The sequence below is a fragment of the Semicossyphus pulcher genome, unplaced genomic scaffold (genome assembly GCF_022749685.1).
Source record: "Semicossyphus pulcher isolate SPU_LCO1_2020_fin unplaced genomic scaffold, fSemPul1.0.p SCAF_3, whole genome shotgun sequence".
NCBI classification, from domain to species: domain Eukaryota; kingdom Metazoa; phylum Chordata; class Actinopteri; order Labriformes; family Labridae; genus Semicossyphus; species Semicossyphus pulcher.
Window position 1 is genome coordinate 452501 of NW_027211704.1, and position 21520 is coordinate 474020.

At 43.9% G+C, this 21520-nt stretch overlaps 2 protein-coding genes across 2 annotated transcripts in view; both read right to left on the reverse strand.

Annotated features, from left to right (window-relative positions):
* soat2 (sterol O-acyltransferase 2) overlaps window positions 1-5009 on the reverse strand; it is an 11460-nt gene extending 6451 nt beyond the window's left edge. The window contains exons 1-7 of the mRNA XM_069678744.1: window positions 4931-5009; window positions 4584-4642; window positions 4202-4341; window positions 3855-3908; window positions 3255-3362; window positions 2106-2388; window positions 524-599 (exon numbers count right to left, since the gene is read on the reverse strand). Coding sequence (XP_069534845.1) covers window positions 524-599; window positions 2106-2388; window positions 3255-3362; window positions 3855-3908; window positions 4202-4341; window positions 4584-4642; window positions 4931-5009 — 799 coding nt within the window. The remainder of the gene's footprint in view (window positions 1-523; window positions 600-2105; window positions 2389-3254; window positions 3363-3854; window positions 3909-4201; window positions 4342-4583; window positions 4643-4930) is intronic.
* A 4085-nt stretch (window positions 5010-9094) lies between these two features.
* Window positions 9095-21520, reverse strand: part of kif5ab (kinesin family member 5A, b) — a 69532-nt gene continuing 57106 nt past the window's right edge. Inside the window, exons 24-29 of the mRNA XM_069677470.1 lie at window positions 20931-21147; window positions 18255-18573; window positions 17390-17454; window positions 15246-15273; window positions 14660-14742; window positions 9095-12764 (exon numbers count right to left, since the gene is read on the reverse strand). Coding sequence (XP_069533571.1) covers window positions 14673-14742; window positions 15246-15273; window positions 17390-17454; window positions 18255-18573; window positions 20931-21147 — 699 coding nt within the window. The 3' untranslated portion in view covers window positions 9095-12764; window positions 14660-14672. The remainder of the gene's footprint in view (window positions 12765-14659; window positions 14743-15245; window positions 15274-17389; window positions 17455-18254; window positions 18574-20930; window positions 21148-21520) is intronic.

Here is a 21520-nt window from a genome sequence, read left to right on the forward strand (position 1 = left end):
CATGTGTAATTACACTTTTTCATTTGTGACATGACTGTGTCTTAATGTAAGAACAAACAAATGGCTTTAACACTGCACGACAGTTACACCGTTTATAAGCCAATATGTGAAACTGCTGAATTATAAGCTGCACTTTGGTCGAGTTTAAACTTTTACAAAGACGTTTAGAGAAGGCAAAGAGGTGCTTTCAGGTGACAGGTGCATTAAACAGCATCATAAATCCTTGTTAAACAAAGGACTCATCTTAAATGTCTTTGCAGCGTGCTCAGACCTCTGCAGGGCATGTCGATGTCGCAGCAGCGAGTGAGTAAAGAGGAGACACGTTCTTCACCACTAACACATGTACCTGAGCTTATTTATAGTTTGTGGAGTTTCCATTGTTAGTTTGAACTTCAGCATGAATCATTATGTGGTGGCCTGCTGGGTTCTGTTTGACTCATTCTTCTCGGTGTCTGTGAATGTCACTGTGAGTAATGATGCAGCCGGAGGAGTAAGTACACCTGACATCAGTGCAGTACGCTACCTTCCTTTGGTGTGTTCTTCATAATAACAGGAGCCGTCTCTCTTATGAACGAGTAGCTCTTCATCAGGAAGCGAATCTGAGGACAGTGGACACAGTTGTTATGAGAAGGGAAGGACACCGCATCAGTCACAGTTTCTGTATCGTCTGACGTTAGTGCACCAATCGACGTGTCTGAAGTGAACATCCAACATCTCTGCGGCCTCCATCTCACGCTCACGTGTTACAGGCTGAGTTATTGTGACGGTGTTTTTTACTTCTTCTGTTATTAAACAGGAGGAAGTACAACAAAGGGAAATGTTAAACATGACAGGGGAGACGGAAGCACAAGTTAGAGAACTCAATTTAGCACCACAAGTTAGAGAACTCAATTTAGCACCAGATAAACTGCAGTTCAGACATGATGCACGCAGCAGGGAGCCCGCAGGGAGCCCGCAGGGTTATTGAGTGAATCAAACCAAAATCAGTAGAATGAGGTTCCTATCAGCTGAAGAGCATCAGATTTGATCGGACGCAGGTCAGATGAGGACCAGGACGGGTTTCCCAAAAGCATCAAAGCACTGGGATTATCCCGCTCCACTGAACAGAGCTAAAATGATCTCAGCACTAAGATGATTTTGGGAGACCGTGGCCGGAGTAATAAAGAGGATGAGGAGGTATTACAGAGTGCAGTGTGGGCCCATGATGTTCAAACGGTGCTATGCTGAGATCTACTGTCCCTTTGGTGCTTTTCCAGCTGGATCGCTCCCATCTGTGGTCAGCAAGCTTTACAGCTGCTGGTGGCAATGAGGGCTGCATGTAGAGTTTGGATTACAAACGATATGATAGAGTTCTATCTGCAGTATGAGCTACTTCTTCATATTAAGCATTTTACAGCAGTTTACACTGCAATAAAAGCACTGATGACCCTGCAGGAGAGATCAAAGCAGATCAAAGGAGGAGTGATGCTGTTTGGAACTCTAAATAACCTCTAAACATGCCTAGCGCTCTGTGCTCCACTCCATCCTTCAGTGTTCAGGTCTTAACCTGAACACATGACACAGACGATTTCATTAGGACCGGATAATAGATGGTAAGAAACGCTGAGAGATTCGTCTCTTCTTCTGTTCCAGTGCTCTCAGGACGATGTGGCTCATCACTGCAGTCTAACGTGGATGGTGTTTCAGTAGTCCAAAGCTGATGTCATGTGACAGCTGTTACTCTGCCATTTAAATCTAAATCACCTTGGATCCATGTCTCAGTATTTTATCTTTATTTCTTATGTTATTGTTTATATAATGTTCATATTTAAAGCTCCTGTGAGGAACTTTCAGTGTGTGTTGATGTTGGCGCCCCCTGTAGACGAAGCCGCACCTCTGATCTCTCTGCTGATCTGGTCCTGTTCATGTTGAGGTGGTGTTTTTCACTACAAGTCTCCTCCTGCCGTCTTTAACAGTCACATGTGTCACTCACTTTAAATGTTAGCCCTGTAACATGTAAACAAAGGCAGCGAGCAGTTCACCGCTTTGTCTGATTCTAAACACACACACACGCACGTGCACGCACATACGCACACACGCACATACACACACACACACACACTCACCTGCTCCAGTATCACAATGAACCGTGAGGCAGGTGGCAGCTGGTTTTGTACGACGACGTGGACGGGGAAATGTCCCAGTACGTAGCCCTGCACCGCAGACAGGACCAGCCCCATGCCGAGGGACAGACCCAACTTAGAGGGGAACCTGTGGTACAGAGATCCCCACAGAACCACGGAGTAATATGGGACCAGCAGGGTGTAGACAAACATCACCAACCAGGCCCAGGTGACGGTCCCCAGCTTCCCAAAGGCAAAGAACAGCAGGTCGAACTCCAGGACCAACCTGAGAGTCCCCCAAACATGAGTCAGCATTTAGTGTGAAGTGATTTCACTTCCTGAGAAGATCATAGGTACATAATAATAATGATAATGATGATAATGATAATAATAATAGTTACATAATAATAATAATAATAGGACATTGTGTTGATGCTCCTGGGGTCTGTTTTAAATACCAATTCTAAGTACATTACAGCGTGACTGGCTTTAACAAAGAGCAGCTGTAGTCACAGAATATTTTTTACATTACTTCTCCCATCTAAGCGCGGCCCCTCTGCTAGTAATAATAATGGATTTTTAACAACCAATCGATGCAGCGTGTCAAAGGACTTCTGTGATTCAACATGGTACACTTGCGAGTGCGATATTATTATTTATTACATCAAATTACCCGTATTAAAATCAATGTTAACTGAGGTTGGGTGTTCGAATAACTCGCACACAGTGAAGCTGCCCGCTGGCACTTGTTCCAGTGGGAAACATAAAAATTAAACTTCCAACCTTACGACGGCAAACAGAAACCAAATCATCCCTGAGCTGCCCAAAGCACCGCTGAAATACTCCCAGGGATTGATTGCTCTATCTTTGTGCTGCCAGATGAGCAGGGAGGGAGGGAGAGAGGGAGGGAGGGAGGCAGGAAGGGAGGGACACAGTGAGGGGAGTGAAAAGGAGATAAGAAGTGAGGACGAAGTTTTTAAAGCCTCGGGGTAATTAGATTCAGTTCAGGGTCATGGAGTTTGATACCATAGTCAGTGTCGTAAGCATACACACCTCCACACACACACACACACACACACACACACACACACACACACACACACACACACACACACACACACACACACACACAGTTTCACATGTCGCACTGACCTGCCCTGGTCGATGTAGTCGACAGCCAGCGTGCTCAGACAGAAGATGAGGAGGACGGCGATGAACATGTGGTAGATGGTCCTGATGTGGCTGATCTCAAACAGTTCACTGATGAAGAAGCACACACAGGAGGGGCGCAAACATAAACACAGGTAGCCTTCATATGTTTGATACACACAAACATGAGCGTGGTTTGTTTAGTCTCTGTGTAACTTGTAACAGACATGTCAACATCATGCAGATGACATAAGTAAGTATTGATTACCATAACTGCAGCTATCAGAATAATTCAGTGTGTTCAGGAGAGAAATCTGGATTAAAAAAGTACAAAACAATCAGACCTGAAGAACCAAGAGGATGAAGTTTCTTTTTCTTTCTGTCTCTGAGTTTTCATCTCTTGGTTTGACAAAACAAGACATCTGAACGTCTCACAAGGGGCTTCAGGAAACTGTGATTTGTTCTGTGATGTTTGCACAGACCAAGTGACCAATCATGAAAACACTCGTCAGATGCACCTACTATACATCCAAGTTCATCCTTGTGAACACCTTGGTATGTTTGTGTTCTCTAACTTAGAGATAGACAGTCTGTCATACTCACTCCAGCAGTGATGGCCTATCCATAAACACTTTGCCGTCATCCATTCTCTGCGATCTGAAACACAGAAAAGGTTCAAACACACATTTAACTGCAGGTAATAAGAAGAATTACAGCTCTGCAAAAATAAGAGACCACTCCAAATGTTCCTTAAACAGCATCTCTCTGAACGCCGCTGAAAGCCTCCTGAACGTCGACAGAAAGATGGATGGTCACAGGCCATCGAACAAAGAGTGGCCGGGCGTCACCCAACAGCTCTGTGACAGACTGCTGCAGTGGTCTCTTATCGTCCCCGAGCTGTTTGTCTTCCAAAGGATAATAATCAATAACGTGTGATAATAAACGTTCACCTGGATTTCGTTGTTTTCGACGTCTTTCCGTTAACCTGTGGCTGGATCTGGGTAAACGGCTGGACGGACTCAGTCAGAGCTTCGTCGAGGATGTGACTGAGCTGACCCTGCAGCTGCTCCAGGACCTTCAGCTTCACCTTCTGCAGGAGGAAACAGCAGACAGTGGGGTTCAAGCTTCTCTGCTTCTAGCCTGGCGCTTTGCTTCCCTCACGTTCTGAGGACAAGAAGCAGCCCATGTTTTGTTTACTTTTAAAATATCACTTCGCACTGTGTCGTGTGTTTACTCTGCACAGCCTGAGCTCATGTATTTTCTCTCTCCAAAGGGATAAGGACGGAGTTACGGAGGGACTGCGCGGCTAAGATAGCAGCGAGTTATGGTCACCTGAGCATGTTTCTGCCACAGTCTTAGATCTTCTTCCTGTTCAATATTATGGCTCCCAACTGCAGAGAGCAGAGCATACATTGCACAACATTACAAACCAATACATTATTGTGTACATACTGCGACTACATTAATATAAAGTGCAAAACTTTGGAAAGAAAGTCACAGATGCTTTAGCAGAGTTGCATGAGTCCATAAAAACCTGTTTAAAATGTAATCCTTAAGTAGAGTGCATTTCTATAGTTAACAGTTATGAGACAAAAGATGACACCAAAAAGTTTAGATATATACTGAACGAAAACAAGACTTTCTATGGATGGAGCATGTGAACATATAACTGAACAGACCTGGACTGGAGCGCTCCTCTGTCGGGCGGGCCTTCATGGTTCGGTGGTGCAGACCGTTGGGCGGCTCGTCGGTCGTCATGTTTACAGCTGGATCGCACCAGAACACTCAGGACCGTCTGCTGTGAGCCGGGGGGGACAATCCTATTCAAATCAAAGCTGTAGTTTAGTGTCAGACACACTGCTGCTCCTCGAGGACACTTTATATAATAATGTTCATCTAAAACTAATTAGCATCCTGCGTTTGATATCACAGTGTGATATGGATTCGTGCTGCCTGGTGTCAGCCCCATGTAGTCTGCTATCTGATAAACAAGTCTGCATGGGAGAAGATAAAAAGCTCCGGTGAACCAGGTCAACTTCATCACAACAGTTTGGTTCTGTGAAGGCTCAGCTCCTGGATGCAATCTGAGGTAAAGCCCAGTAGGTCACCTGGAGAGGAACACCTCTGGGTCATTGCCCCTTAAAGTGCGGTGACATCACTGGACACCAATTTGCAACATGCTTTAAACTTTGAACTCAAAGTGGGAAGTTGTAAAAAGTTTTCAGTACAGTCGGAAATCTCCAGCCATAAATGGAGAGATGAAGTGAGGTCACAGATCCGTTGCTGGCAGGTTGCCTCACGCCTAAAAAGCATTGATATTCCTGATGAGGCTCCGTCCCAGCGAGGCGAGATTACTCTAATCTCAAACTGAAAAAGTGCACAAACTTCTGCTCTGAATGCAGAAACATACAGAGCAGGAGTTTTGAGCTGTGGTTACCTGTAGGGCTTTACCATAACAAGAGTGTTATCAGCAGTCAAGCTATACAACGTAAACAAACGATAACGCGGTGTGCCTGTCCTCTGTGGGAGTTCACACACTGCAGATCAGATACGCAGAGGACTGAGGAGAGATCGTGACGGCTCCACAGAGAGGTGAAAGACCCACAGTGACCTGCTGTTTGATCGCTCCTCAGGAGGAGCGTCAACATGGCAGATAAGCTTTGCATAGATATACTGATTATTCTTGATGTTGCTGCAGATGAAGGCATGGAGAGGAGAACGGGATGGCCAACATGTTTTTGTGCAGATAAAATCTTATGCAACAATTCTTAGAAGGTTTAGGGAGGTTGGGGGTGAGTTTAAGGATCACGCTCGGTCTTGTTGAGGACAACAGATTTATTGGATCGTCTTCTTTTCTGCAGGTCCACTTCCAGCCTCCACGTCTCTCCTCTCATCTCAACAGCTAAAAGGTTTGTGTTAAACATAGCAGCTGTTTGCTGGGGAATGAAATGAAAACCAGGTAATCATTCCACTAAATTGTCTTTTTCACAGAACTAAGAACAGTTTTAATAATATTAAATATAAGTTGGTGGAGAAGGCGCTCCATATACAGAGGCTGCAGTCCTCGACGCACTGAGCGCAGGCTCAGCCCTGCACATCATTGGTGCATGTCACCCCCCACTCTCTCCTCCCCACATTTCCTGTCTCTCTTCAACTGTCCAATCAATAAAGTCCAAAATATATATATTTATAAATTAATCTAATTGGACCTGCGAAGTACATTTCATTTTAGTCTTCTCTCCCACAAGCAAGTTAAACTATTCAGGAAATCATTGTGTCTCAGCACTGAATCCTGCTAACTAACATCACAGCTTCCCTTGGTAGCAAACATTTTTACAATGATCAGAAAAACCTCGGTCAGATCTGATGAACAGAGAGAATCTGATCATCAGGAGGGTTTGTTTTATCGATCCTGTTTGTTCACTTACACAACAAACACAAGTTCTTTTAGCAAACAATCAAATCTCTTCTGATGTTTATTCTAAACTTCACTTTCATAAAAGTTACACGTGTCTGAATAAGATGCGTCACAGAGACGTGACATCAGTCTGTCTCAGATTCATACTCACGCAGTCTTCCGGCCTCGGGCTCAGTCAGCAGTCCTCAGCCTGAGAGGATGATTCAATCGATGCTTCCCGCGGAGAGCTGCTGGACTGTTCTGAGTGTCTCTGTGTCACAGCTCTTGTGATTTGTGTCCTCTCCTTTCCTCAGCTGCTTTTCTGCACTTTGGACCTTTCGGCTCCTGGACCCTGGACAGGACGGGCCCTCGACTGTCCAACCTCCCCCGTCACCTCCTCTGCTGTGTGAATGAGGACATTCTCAGTGACAGCAGAGTCTGTCATAAAATGTTTTTACAAATTGTGTCTCATGTGGCTTTTATGCACTTTCTATTTGGCTGAGCTGAAAAGGTTTTTCTGTCCTCGAGGTTAAAGGTTACCCACAAGGACCTGAACAAAAACACAAAGTCTAAAATGTTTTGAATTACGACTTCAAAACATTTGTGCAGATTTTCAAAAACCCCCTTTTTCTTAAAAACATAAAATCAGAAGATTTGTTTGACCTTCACTGTGCAGGATGAGGGACAGGAAACGTTTTCAGAGCTCACCTTCAACACCAGTTTGAAACCTGCACAGGCAAGACAATTTCATGACGCCATGATGAGAATGAGAAAATACAAACTAAGAACAGCAGCAGTCATCTCGTGTCCAGCAGTTAGACTTTGTCATATTCTCTGGATGAGCGAGCAGATGTCTGAAGTTTGCTTTGTATTTCTACTTTCTGTCTCATACACATCCAGGGAGGCTCTCAAGATGACATTACAGGAGAAATGAACGACTGACAGACTTTCCTCTTTGTGCAAACGCGTCTTCAAGACTGAATGATTTCAGGCTGATGAGAAAATGTTTGAAACCAGCGGCTGATACTGCAGGAAATGTATCAGGAACCACAGCTATGACATGGTGTCATAAACCTGGATAAGCTCAATGAGGGCAAAGGTCATGTAGTCTGTGGCCAGAAACAGTTTGACTCATTGAGTTGTGTTTGCACCATGACACTATGAGAGTAAATGTTGTCCTCGGTGAACAGCTTGTACGGTCTTGTTTTTGTTTAACTTGGACAGAAACAACAAACTGAACACAGTTACTGTTTCTTCACAACACGTGGGCCGGACACGAGCAGGAGGAAACAATGTCAAAGAAGGTTCCAGTTCATGTTGTCTGTGAAGTGCTGTGAAGCGAGATCACTGACTCAGCGTATCGTTTGGTCATCTGGCTTCATTTAACCTGACGAAGGCAACGACGCCAAGTGGTCACATGACACTGGCTATCAACTCGATAAGTCGACCCAGGGTTGCTGTCATAGACTGTATAAAAAGATGGCCGACATGACAGCTCCCTACAAGTGAAGCCAAACCCTCTCTGTCGCCCCCTGCTGACTGGCTGCAGTATAGCTCATAAAGCCCGCCTCCTCCATGTTAACAGATGGGACATGAGTCAAACTATAAAATCAAAATACACGTCAAATACATTTTTCTCCAACATGGTTTCTGTCATTATAGTTAGTTCTTATCATGCTGATTTATGTCCCAGTGTTCATTTTTCTGACAAGTTTACTTTTAATTAGTTATTTGATGCTGTAAAAAGGGGGCGTGGCCTCATGACTGACAGCTCTGTGGACAAATGGGGCTCCTGCAGCGTTCTGAAGGACAACTGGCAGAAAATCACTGACTGTGTAAATGAGCATATTAAGTCTATAATATCACTCCATCAATAGATTGATAATAATTGATTATAACACCTGTTTATTACATTAAATCAATGCTTTGCAGATTTATTTATATATATATTTAGACGTGTTCTTTTCTCTTTTTTATCACACGGACTTACGGAGCAAATAAAAATAAATAAGCAGAAAGAAAGCGTTCAGATGTTATAAAATATCTTCATTGTTTTTAACAATCTCTGTTGTACATCACTAAAGCACTATGAATATCTGTCATGAATATAATCATTATAATCAGACCGTAAACAGGAAGTGTGTTACTGCTCTCTCGCTCTCTCCTCCCTCACGATCGGCTCTCAAAGCTCCTGATCAAGAGACCCGATTGGTCAGTGGGTGATGTTTAGTTCAGGTTGATCTCTTATCTCAAACATAACCTGCTCCGGAGCAGATCAGGTGTTCAGCATAAGTTACCATGGTGATCTACCCCGGTATGAAGTGAACCACCGGAGTTAACCCTGAGGTGACCTCACCTGATCCTGCTCCGTAGTGTCGCCCCCCCCGAAGGATGAAATCTCACATCAGTGAGAAATAAGAAGACAGCGTAATGATCATATGTACACAGGATCATCTTTATTGAAAGGAGTTTTCATGAGATAACAGTACTGTTTCTCAGCAGCTACAGAAGAAAGTACTGCATGCACAAAGTCACACACCATAAACAAACCAACGCACAAATGTACAAACAAACACAGATGTTCGGCCCACCCGGCCGCTCTTCATTCATTGTTCTATTTCTGCATGTGTCCGCTACAGTGTCACATATTCTTATTTCACCTGCCCAGAGTATTTTCAGATTGATTACAGTCAATGTGAGACGAACAGAACAGGAAGACTGAAAATAAATGTTATACACTCAATCATCCCAACAGTTACAGCTCACAGTCAGAGTGCACGTCAGGAGAACAGCTGTTTTCTTGGTGGTTTTCATCGACAGAAAAGGCCAATCACATTCAACCCATGGTTTCTATAGGTCGTGTAAACACTCAACTGCAATAACAATGTGAAGTTTCTATAGTTCAGTGACCTATTGTTACCTTTGGAGATAATCAGATTGAGCTGCAGCATTAGATGTAACGGCTTCAGAGGAGAAACAAAGAGGGAAAGAACACGTGATAAAGTGCTTCATGCATTTCAAATGTGCCTCAATATAAAGAGAAAATATGTCTGATGGTAACACTTTAGATACAGCTCAATTACACTCATTACTTGGTATCTACAGGGTATCAATAAATACTTTACAGGGTGACTGAAGGAAACGCATACAGGTACATGCTGGAGAAGAAACCAGAACAGCTTCAACATCCTGTCAGACCAGTACGTCCAGCAACAGTGTGGAGCCAAATACTTCCACATTACTACATTACATATTCACTCAGACACGACATAACGTGTTTATACTCAGTAAGAATGTCACGCGTAGTTTGGCTCCTTTAATCACATCATGTGAGCGAAGCCTGCTGGTCGCCTGTCAGTTCCCTGTTATTATGTCACATGTACCATGACAGTAAATAAGTCCTCAAAATTCATTTAAAGTAGGTCCTTGTCCTAAATAGTCCTAAACACCATTTTGTTACCCCCTTTCACTCTTGCCTACCCAGTTAACACCCCACATGTATTTTATTGATACCCCACAAGTACAAAAAATTAACAATGTAATTGAAGGTCAAAGAAGAAGAGACGGCTCTAAGGACACACACACACACACACACACACACACACACACACACACACACACACACACACACACACACGCTGTCGCTCCGCTGTCACCCTTGACTCGCTCACCCTGACTGGCTGATCAGGAGCTCAGAGAGAGTCTGAGGTGCAGCGCGGAGCAACAGACAGTCAGTGTGTGTTTAGAGTCAATCATCTTATCTGCTCAGACTGCACCCAGGTAACACCGGATATGTAATATATTTATATTTTGGGGTCAAAGGTCAAACACCTCACTGGCTGATGAGGCTCTGTATCTAATTGCGTGTGTGTATCAGAGGGATAAGGCAGGGCCGTATCAGCCCAAGATAACCTACAGTAACCCCTGCTGTACGTCTCTACCGGAGGTCATCTGAACTACTGTAGAGCCAGAGCTCTGGGTGCACAGGTCACACAGGTCACTGAAAGCTCACAGGTGAGGGCTTTGGGTTCACTCTGAGGTGGTTCATAAAGAAACCGTGCAGGATGAATCATCTTAATCATCTCTTAAACAAACGCACTTTGTAACGGCAGCATCACACGTTTTCATTCAATGACAACAGCAGCTCCTCCTGCAGTGAGACCACGTCGACATTTATACGTGAAAACAAAAACGCTTCACATTCAACACCTGCTATAAATGAGAATAAATAGCAAATAAATTACACATGATAAATAATATATATTTCTGTTAAAGTAGAGCTAGCAGTATAAAAATAGTTGCTACAATATTCATTTTTTCCGCTCTGCGTTTGTTTTCATGACAATGACTGGATATCTCACAGGCGGCCCGACAGAGCTTCTTTTAGGGACGATTTACAGCTTTAGTCTCTTTACGACGACGGTCTTTACAAACAAGCAGGACTCTTTCTTTACACTCTTGATCAAGTTGCTTGTCAGAAGTCAGACATGCTGCGGCGACTGATTCAAACCACTGACTGTTTGAGCGTTGTATTTTAAACAATGCTCTGACCAGCTTCCTCATCTAGCACGATGGTTCTTCCTGCGCTTCAGATCGTGTCAGAGCCTCAGAAGCTTAAACATTATAAAGTGTGATAAAACTTTCTAGAGCCGTCTACAGATTATGGATACAGGGCGTATTTGGTTTACTACTACTCCTGTTATAAACGAGAGAAACACTTTCTAATGTGGAGTCCAAGTATTTAAAAATATTCTCCAAAGGTACCAAAATACAAAACTGCTGTGTCTTTAAGTCTTAAGGACGCTCACAGTCTATATATCTGTATAAACTGAAGTTTCATTTTAATTAAATCATTTAAAGAAAGAAATCGTATAAATTGAAGCCAAATTTCAAATACTGCAGGTGTGGATATGTGTCATTCAGTTTAGTGTTGTTACCATGACTACCGACTCTATTGCTAAGAAGTCATACTGAAATGAGCCGGACAGATTTTGGGGGATGGTGGGGAAACATTCAAATAAACAATATTGCTCTCACTTTGGATTGAAACTGCCAAAAGTTTTAAATCTCCCTTCAAATGGACAAAAACCAACAATGAGTTTGTTCCTCTGAGTCTCTGACCGAGCCACACTGCTGCACTGAATGACGCTTTAATATGGGCACTGTATGTCATGTGGAGTAATGCACCATCCTGCGACTGTAAACTTCACCAGAGCCTCCGTGTGTCTGAGAGTAGCCCCAAATAAACTGAAACAGAAACATGTATTTATTCCTGATTTCAGTGCCGCTCGCCGACATCTACAGTGCACAGCTGTTGGAGGAAATAACTGAGCCTTTCCAGAATAAAACAAGAGCATAATAAAACAGTATAATCCAGGGCTGTTGCTTCTTAAGTTTGAGTCTGAGACAAACAGAGTCCTCACACATCGCTGGTTTCGGTCTGTTCGTGAGATTTGTTGAGCATGACTGAAAAATCTAAGAACTCCAGCCTTACCCACAGACTGGATTCCTCATCTGCTTTGACTGCTTCTCCTGTTCTGGTGTTTAGACTGAAACATTTCGTGATGTCTCCTCTCTAGCTCTCGTCCTCTTTGTTATTTTTTCCAAGAAAAGCTGAAGACCAACATCAAAATCTACATGCACAGTCAAAAGTAGAAATATGAGTAACATGAGCTCACATTGTTTTCAGATCCATACGGATGTTTTGTAACCCTCAGCTGAATGTTCTTTGTGTCCACTCTGATCCCCTTCTGAGACAAACAGCACTTCCTAGTGGTTACCTCCGGCACTGCACTCTCTTCCCCACCTTTCTATTGTGGTCTCTTTGTTTTCGCAGTCACCAGCGAGGGTTGGCAGCATTATGGACGTAAGCTGCCAGGTAAGGTATTTGAGATGCAGTGCTTGCCATGGATTCCACTGATACCCACATAAACCCCACATCATTGTACAGGAAGGAGAAAGGATTGGAGAGGAGCAAGCAGGGGAAGGAAAGGGGACACAGGAGAGGGAGAGAGGGCTGTTTACAGCAGGTGAGGGTGGGTGAGGGAGGGGAGGCTGAGAGGACAGTAATTAACTGCATGCAGATTTACAGAGGAGGCCTCGGAAAGAACGTCTGCCTGGAAAGAGACACACAAAGAGAAACAGAGAGTCAGAGTGAAAGATGGCAGAGAAGAAGAGACAGCAGCCAGTGAGTCATGCCAACATAGCCAGAAGGAACCCGTCTACAGTCCTTTTATTTCTGGTTGTCTTACTGACAGTAAGTTGTGTTTGGGAACTGTGTGGAGACTCTGGGGCCAAATTTAGACTTCATAGGAAGGAAAAGATTCACTAGCACCGTGCGAAACTTGTATTTACTCAGCAGAAAGCGAGATGCCAGTGACAGAGAAAGTTTCTTTCTTTGTCTTGTATCACTTAAAGCAGTCCTCACACTGCAGGCTGAGTCTTACATGGCTTTCTCATTTGGGTCTTTGCCACAGTAATATTCTAATAATATTGTGTAATCTTTAATCGGGTGCTGGGATTTATGAAGTAATTCCAAACAAAAAGGAGAGCTCGTCTGAGACGCCGTTTGTTTTTTTGTTTAGTCTCAGAGTGAAGGTATTTTTAGTGAGGGGCGCTCCACACAGAGAAAAGGTCCCGCTATGCTGCCAGCAGAGTGTCTGAGGTCTGCTCCCAAACCAATACGCTCAACTTCTTTACAATACAACTGATAAACACACTTCAGCAACAATGTATGTCCTGTATGAAAATAAGATGACAAAGAAAGGGGGGTTCACTAAAGGACTGTGCGGCTTTTTAAACCAGTGCAAATGACACAAAGAGACTCCGCCTCATTCCCGAAGCACACTCAGAGGGTTGAACGCACCCCGAAGTGTGCTGCAGAGCAAACAGCGACTCTGTGCGCCGGTGCTGTTTGCACGTATTTAAATGAGTCATTACGCAACCATCAGGGCAAATTTGGCCCCTTTTTATGCAAATGAGCCTCGTAGCAAAAAGCACCTCATTCACAAACAGCAGCGTGCAGTTAGAGAGAAAGTATTACTGTCTGCAGAGAGCTGGTGGGAGCTGCAGCGCAGTGTTACAAGGCCTGTCACGCTCTGAGTGTACACTGATCACGACGACATGACGACACCTTTTGTGTATTTAAAAAATGTGTCTGTAAAAAACAGTCTGTTAATAATATATTGTGGGTTAGGGTTAGGGGTAACTAGTAAAACACCTGTCGAGTCTGGACTTCAGTAAACTGCTGAAGAGCTGCCCCCTCCTCTCCCGTCTCAGCATCGATCTGTGCATGGAGCTGAGATCCGTCCGTGTGCGCTCAGGTGAGATAGAGGAGCTGCAGACAGCCTCTCTCCACAATCAGACAAAAACAAGAGCACACTGCACGGATCTGCAAAACCTTATGGGCGTGTTTGCGCTAGAATATCATCGGGGCAATGTGCTCGGACCCTGAGACGGGGCAGACAGCGGGGGAGCTTTACGGAGCAATTGCGGCCGCAATTTATCCTTAGTGAAAGTCTTCAGCATTCCAATGACACATCCAGTTACACTGACATTTATTCAGGTAGGGTTTGATGAGCAGTGGCTGTCTGACAAGTTTCAATAGTAAAAATGGTGACCCATGTATGAGCATGTCAGAGCCCTGGTGGGTCACCGTGTGTGAGACGTTTTCATCGGTTGGCAATATTAGTGCAAGCAGTGCGTTTTGAAAAAGCACCTTTGGTTCTTAAAAATGAACCCTTCAAAAGCCTTTGGCTGTCCTAAGATTGATCTGTAAGTGTCGTAGAGGAACGTCAATGACGGAGAACAGCTGCTCGTGTGGCTTAAATTCTCCTGGTTTTCCTGAGCTACATGTATCGTGTTTAACACCAACGGTTCAGGTGGATTCATCAGGGGCTATTTTAAAACTATCGTGTGGTTTGGTTGCATGGTAACCTTTGATATTTGTGACCACTGATTCATGAAGCTGTGTTCTGTAATGAATGTACTGAAGCGCTCTCTGTGTTCTTACCTGGTCAGGGCTATTAGCTGGCTGACGCCTCGGGCTGCAGGCTGTAGAGTCTGGCTGGGTCCTGATTGTCACAGACGTCAGTTCTGGACACAGAATTCACATTCAGACACATGCTAAGCAACACACCAGAATCACCGGCAGCCACAGCAACGTCACCCGGATCATCACCAGCAGCAGCAGCAGGAGGAGCGGCGGCGGCAGTGACAGCAACAAGGGGGCAGCGATGCAGCAGAGAGACGGGAAGCAAATCAGTGATTTTACAGTAATTAGTGCTAAAGCACGGGGGATCAGTGCATGCAAAGCAAATATTAGGGGTATTTAGTTCATTACTTCGAGCTCACAAATTCAGTTTGATATTTACAGCTGATTACCTCCTATTAAAGGTACATCTTTCAAAACATTCAGCTGAAACCAAGCGGACTTTAAGCAAGGTGTAAAATAAAGCCCAACAGGAATCACTTCCTACATTCTACTGCACCAGCGACATTTACAGCTTTATGCTCAGCGCTGACGGCTGCAGTACGACAAAGAAAAGAGAGGCAGGTGTTTTTTGCAGTGAACAAAGAGGGTGCACCAGTTGTCTTACCTGTTGTCATTGATATCTGTGGTGTTTCCTGTGGAGAGAAAGAGGTGCATAAGGAGGCAGGCAGGTGCACAGTGAGAGGGTTGGTGGTGTGTAAATGAGGGAAGAAGTGGGTTTTTCACAGACACATTTAGGTTTCATTTAAACAGCCCAAAGTCAGAGAGACAGATGACTTTGGAAGAAGCAGCTGCATGATGTGTTACCTCTCAGACAAGTCTTTAAACACAAGAGGCTGAATAAGGTGTTTGTCAGTGCAGTTTATAAAAGATCTGGTAGGCAAGGACACAGCAAGGTTAGCAGAGATGGTTTCAGTTAAAAGAAACAAACACTGACTGTCAGTGGGAATATCTGTACCCTTTATACCCATCCACCACCTCTGCCTCTGTGTGAAGAGCTACTAAACACAACCACAGTTCATTTACAGATGTTTAAAAAGCATTGATGCTGTTTCTGGCTCTGAAGATTTTTAATCAAGCGGTGCAAAAAGTGCAAAAAAACAGCAGTTCCTCGAGTCGCCACTTGGGGCTCCAGAAGACAAGAAACAACATTACAGCAGAAATAAACACGTTTCCAGCCTGGTCAAAGCTCCTGGATCAGAGTTACAGTATGTGTTCGGCCAACAACTCTCAAGTTAAACATCCTCCTACTCCTAGCAGCTACTGCAGATCTTAGAGGCCTTTATTTTGCCTGAACTACCCCGACAGTGATTCATCCAGCAAAATACTCACTTGGCCTTTTGTGGGGCACCAAGTCATAAGAAGAAGCTCCAGCTGTTTGTCCCTCTGCAGCAGCAGAGCAGTCTATGTGAGCGTATTCATTGTTCTTCATGAAGACAGTGTCCTTAATGTGTGTGCTCCTTGCATTAATATGATGAGTTGGCTATTATCTTTGCTCCTCATCCTTGACTGGATTATGACGCTGCTCACTTTAATCTCTTGGGGACGTTTTAAAAAAAAAAAAATCTTCTCCTCACATGAAGAGTCAAAGCTACACCTGAGCAGAGAGAAGTTACGGTGCACGCCGAGCTGAGCTGTTTGACTTCCTCATAAGCTCTTATTGAAATTCATGACACTGAGAAGAATTATGTCCCACAGTGAAAATTACTAGTGATGTACCCAAAGAAACTCCTCCCCAGGTTTGGCTTCAGAATACATCACAGTGTGCGAGCATCCCTCCAAAACGCCACACGTGCGTTTTGGAGAAATTAAATATTGAAAACAGACAGAACAAAATAAATCCTCTAAAAACTGTAGCAAACTAATTTCTTCCTCAGCAGGACTTAAATGTCGAGTCTTTAGATGACTCACGTGAATAGCTGCCAGTAATGAGCGTGACTGTTTTCTGTGCAAAATAAAATGAGTGTAATTCTCTGAATGTTCTCCTGGCAGGTCAGACACCCTCTGAGACAGCAGCCTGATTAAATCCTCCAAGGGTCCACTGACTGGACAACATCAATTCTATCTGTTATTTAATAAAAGGCAGGTTCTGTCACATCACAGTGATTTATTGCCTCTAAACCTGTTTCTGACTTTTATTGATATTTGTGGAGAATTGAAGAGGTGTGGTGCTGTAACAGAGCTCTACAGCTGTCATCACCTGGTCAGAGGCTGAGGTGGGTGCTCAGCCTGTCTGGTCAGCTTTCTGTCCGTCTGAGTAATGATCCTGCAACCCTAATCTATCTCCTGTCTGTGTGTGTGTGTGTGTGTGTGTGTGTGTGTGTGTGTGTGGGTGTGTGTGTGTGTGTGGGTGTCAGGGAACAGATAAAAGCCTCGAGTAGCAGCAGCATCATCGTCCTGTGATAACTGAATTAAGTGAATCTGCAATTTTTCCTAAATGACCTTTATCTAAAGACTGTCGACCTGTACTTAAAGAACCTCCTCCTCACTCACAGATGACTCAGAGTTACAGTCAAGACAGCCGACTGTGAGCCCATTACAAAAAGATAAAAGCACGAAGAAGAAACACTGAGAGAAACAGCAGGCAGGTCTGTTACAGCAGCAGGGGAAACTCCCTTTAACAGAGGACATTCAAACATAATGACGGGCATCATAGCATAATGGAAAAACAGTCATGATAAGAAATAGATTTGACCCCCCGCTGATCTGGATCATAATATGTCTCATTATTTTATCCTGAAGAGGGCTCACCGTTCTCTGAATCGAGCATCTCTGCAGTGCTCTTGTCAGTTTGGGTCGCTGGTTCAGCAGGAAGCCTACGGACAGGAGAGAGACACGTGTCTGAATGTAACTGTGTCAGAAACTTCATCTAATCTTTGGACCGTTTGGAAGTTCTCATTTAAAACACTTGTGGGAGAGACTGGGCTCAATCTCTGAAGTGTAAGGCAACAGCAGGCTGAAGCTATTTAAAAGCACTGTAGTGTAATAAAACCCTTCCAATCATTTCATTCGGACCAAATGAAAGAACTGGATGGCTCACCTATCCCTATGCACCTTCCTGCCCGACCTCAGACCTCTGCTGTTAGAGCAATGAACTGTATATCAAAGCCTTCTTCAGCAGATCAGTGACTATCCAACTGTGCTGCAGCTGGAAGCTCAGGCGAAAGCCAGAACATGGACTTCTCCTGTGGCCATTATTCCTCCTCATCCTGGTGTGTTCCTGCTCTGTCTGACCCCTAACAGGCTCAGAACTACGGCCTGTGGTCTGTCGGATGCATATTAATTAACAATTCCTTCATCTTCAATGACAGATCCATATTAATTCATGTTAAACCCGTAATTAATCAGCAGGACTCCCTGATGTTACGCCATGTCACGTCATCTGTTTTGATGCAGAAATATAAGAAAACGTACCAAAACTGTTTCCAGAAGCCGCTGTAGTTATCAAAAATATAACATAACAATTATAATTACTAAACCATTTTCATACACATTGATTCACTGGGGTCTGCAGCCTGCAAGCTGCTCTTTAAGGTAACTTTCTTTGAGGACAAGAAGGTGAGATCATCAGCTTCACTCCTCTGAGTGTAAGTTCAGCCTCACTCAGTTTACTCACATGTTGTTCTGAGAATCGTTGTCAGGTGAATCATTGTTCTGGGCATCGAGGTGTTTGGTTGGGCTGTTCTGGTTGGAGTTGGTCTCAGGTAACCTGGGCTCAGGTTCTGGTGTTGCAGGAGCAGGAGGAGCAGCAGGAGAAGGAGCGGCAGCAGGAGCAGGAGGAGCAGCAGGAGCAGCAGCAGGAGCAGCTACTGCTTGGTTGTTACTGTTATGGAAATCAGCTCTGCAGAAGGCAACGGGGTGATCGCTGTAGCCTCGGATGAAGAAGGGGTTGGTGGGAGAGCACGGTGGATAGTGGCCAGGACGCACAGGCTTGGCTGTCAGGGATAAAACAGAATTGATCTATTGATCGGCCCGCTCATCCAGAAAAGACTCAACATTATTCATTTCGGCCTCAAGGGACGGAGCTACACAGTCACCTGTAGGACAATATAATACAAGGTGACTGGAATACTGAGAATGGATTCAAGTCAGACTGAAATTTAATTGCTTTTAGTCGTTTCGTTTTTCATACGTAACTGTAAATCAAGTTCTGTGTTCTTTCTGCCCCCCCCAGAGATCCGTCTGTGATGCCTGAGAGCAGCAGCAGCGCGCAGCAGAGAGCGGAGGTGCAGACAGCTTTGCTCTGTGAATCTCTTCCCCCCCGGTTTCAAATGTTAAGTCAATGCGCAGGTGCACTGAATCTGCTTCTTTGTTGGAGCCAGCAGGGGGCGACTCCACTATGAGAAGTATGATGAGGAAACACCTCGATGAAGCTTTTACTAATGAGTTTATTATCTCAGCCGGTCTAATCTAACTTACCAACATGAAAACACATCCTGTTCTGATTGTTGCATCGTTGAATGGTTTGCAGGTTAGAGTCACGTCAGTTAGGCAGATACTGGTGTGGTCCTTACTCTTCAACACCACCAACAACCAGATCTCTTGTAAGCTGCAGCGCACTGTTTCTTTACTGTCTGTCATTCAGTGCCATGTGTCCATGGCCTGCCAGTCAGCTGCTGGCAATTAAACAAGTCGACCAACACACCTTCCAGCAGGATATGAACAGGTGTATTTCTGTCCTATTTCTTAATTAAAAAAACATCAACAGTACATTTTAAAACATGAGGATTACTTAGATTCCAGTTGCACAGTCACATAGCCCAGTTCTTCAATGCTTTGGTTTCATCCTCAAATGAAAATACTTATTTTAAACAAACTCTCAAATCAATACCTAATTCCGTCACAGCAGCATGCATGTCTCATTTCTTTCACACAGAATTAAAATTCATGAGTGCAATTATCTCGAATTGAAGGCGGTGATGAAGTGAGTCTTTGTGATGAAAATGGATTTACACTGCTTTTCTAATAAACTGTATTCCTCTCAGCAGAACAGGCTCGTTGTGTTCATCCTCACATGCTAGTATTCCAGCAAACCATCACATCTGTTCAAGTGCACATATTCAATGTCTCTCAGAACTTTTTTAGGATCACAAATAGTCACAACACGTGATTGAGTTCAGTTTCTATCAGTCCTCACTATCCATCTCTGTATGTTTCACAGTGGTGAACTTGAGTCTCTGGTGCGTTTAGTTTCTGAGTGAGGAACAAGACCAGTGTCGGAAAACCTGTCTCGCAGCTCGCTCATGCATGAGGAGGAGTTGAATGAGTGTGTGGTGTTCTGGTGGGAGGAAGGATCGACATGACAGATGATGGATCATGGGGGAAGCACATCCAACCATAGACGTTGCCCGTGAGGAAATCACACAGCAGAGACATGAAACGGATGGCCGCACCATGCCAAATGATTGTTCTCACGGTGCGCTGCAAGGGCAAACATCGGAGGCAGATGAGATGGTGTGACCACATACACAAGAGTGTTTAAAGGGGAACCTCAGCAGGAAAGTGGTGGAGAGTATTGATCATCGTTTTAGATCTATAATACTTCCTATGGTTATTCAAATATTCAAATCAGTCTTAACAGCATACTGAGACTTTTGTCGTTCTTCTATTATATTTCTTTGAACTTTAGCTATAAGATTACACTGTGAAGAAATATGCTTTGTTAAATTGGGGGTGTATGTTTTAATGGATTTGATTGCACTGGCTGCAGTGAAAATCAAGATGGAGTAAGTTAGGTCAAAGTCATATTGACAGATTTCATTAGGCGTGCACCTCATTTGTTCAATTAACTTACTTTAAAACATGAAATAGGACTTTTTGTGTTTTGCTGTAAATAAAAATTCCAACAGTGATTCAAATTTATCAGCAATTAAGAAAGACTTGAATATGACAATGATCAAATGATATGAAAGTGCTCCTAGACATGGAAACAGTGTGTGTGTGTGTGTGTGTGTGTGTGTGTGTGTGTGTGTGTGTGTGTGTGATTGGATTGTGGGCTGAATTGTACAAAAGCCATTAATGTCTTAAACAGGACAGTGTAGTTGAACAGTGTAGTAATAAGAGTGAAACAGTGCTGCATGTTAATACCCACTGATCACATTGTAATGGACAGATGCGATGGGTCACTGCCTTCCTACAGATTAGAACTTGATGTGTTACCATCATTCCATCCGATTACATAGCTTTTACTGAAATGATGCATGCCGCCATGTAATGTGGTGTGAAGGTCACTACTGATGGCTGTTAAATTCCTTAAAAAAAGCTGAGTATGTGAGTGAGGTGTTAGTGTTACCTATCAGTGCAGCATGGGGCCGGCGGAAGGGATTGCGAGCCCTCATCACATCCTTGATCCGCTCCACTTCCTGCTGGTAGCGGAGACGGTCGTTCATGGCTCCTTCCTTCGCCTCCTTCAGCGCGCCCTCCAGAGCCTTGACTCGTTCAGCTGTAGACCGAAGACGTTTCTCCAGTTTTGGAAGCTCGCAGCGAAGATCTGCATTGTCACGTACCAGCTGTTGAACACACAACAGGATAGGCTACAGTGTGCACGGAGATTTAACTAAACATGTCATGGAAACTTATAGATTGTTTACTGTGAAGACATTGATGAGACATTTCAGACAATTCAGTATTATCTTGTTTTAATATTACTTTGCTACTTTATAAGATACAACTGTATTAATCCCGAAGGAAATAACAGTGCCAGATAGCTCCAGTACAATACAGATAAGACAAAAAGCAAACAACAACGTGATTTTTTTACTAGAAAGATGATATATTCTGTCAGGGATAACCATCTCCTGCATACAATGTATAAATAACTGTGCCTTCAACACTCCTACATGAACCACTCAGAGATCTGAACCTGATGTTTCGCTCTATAAT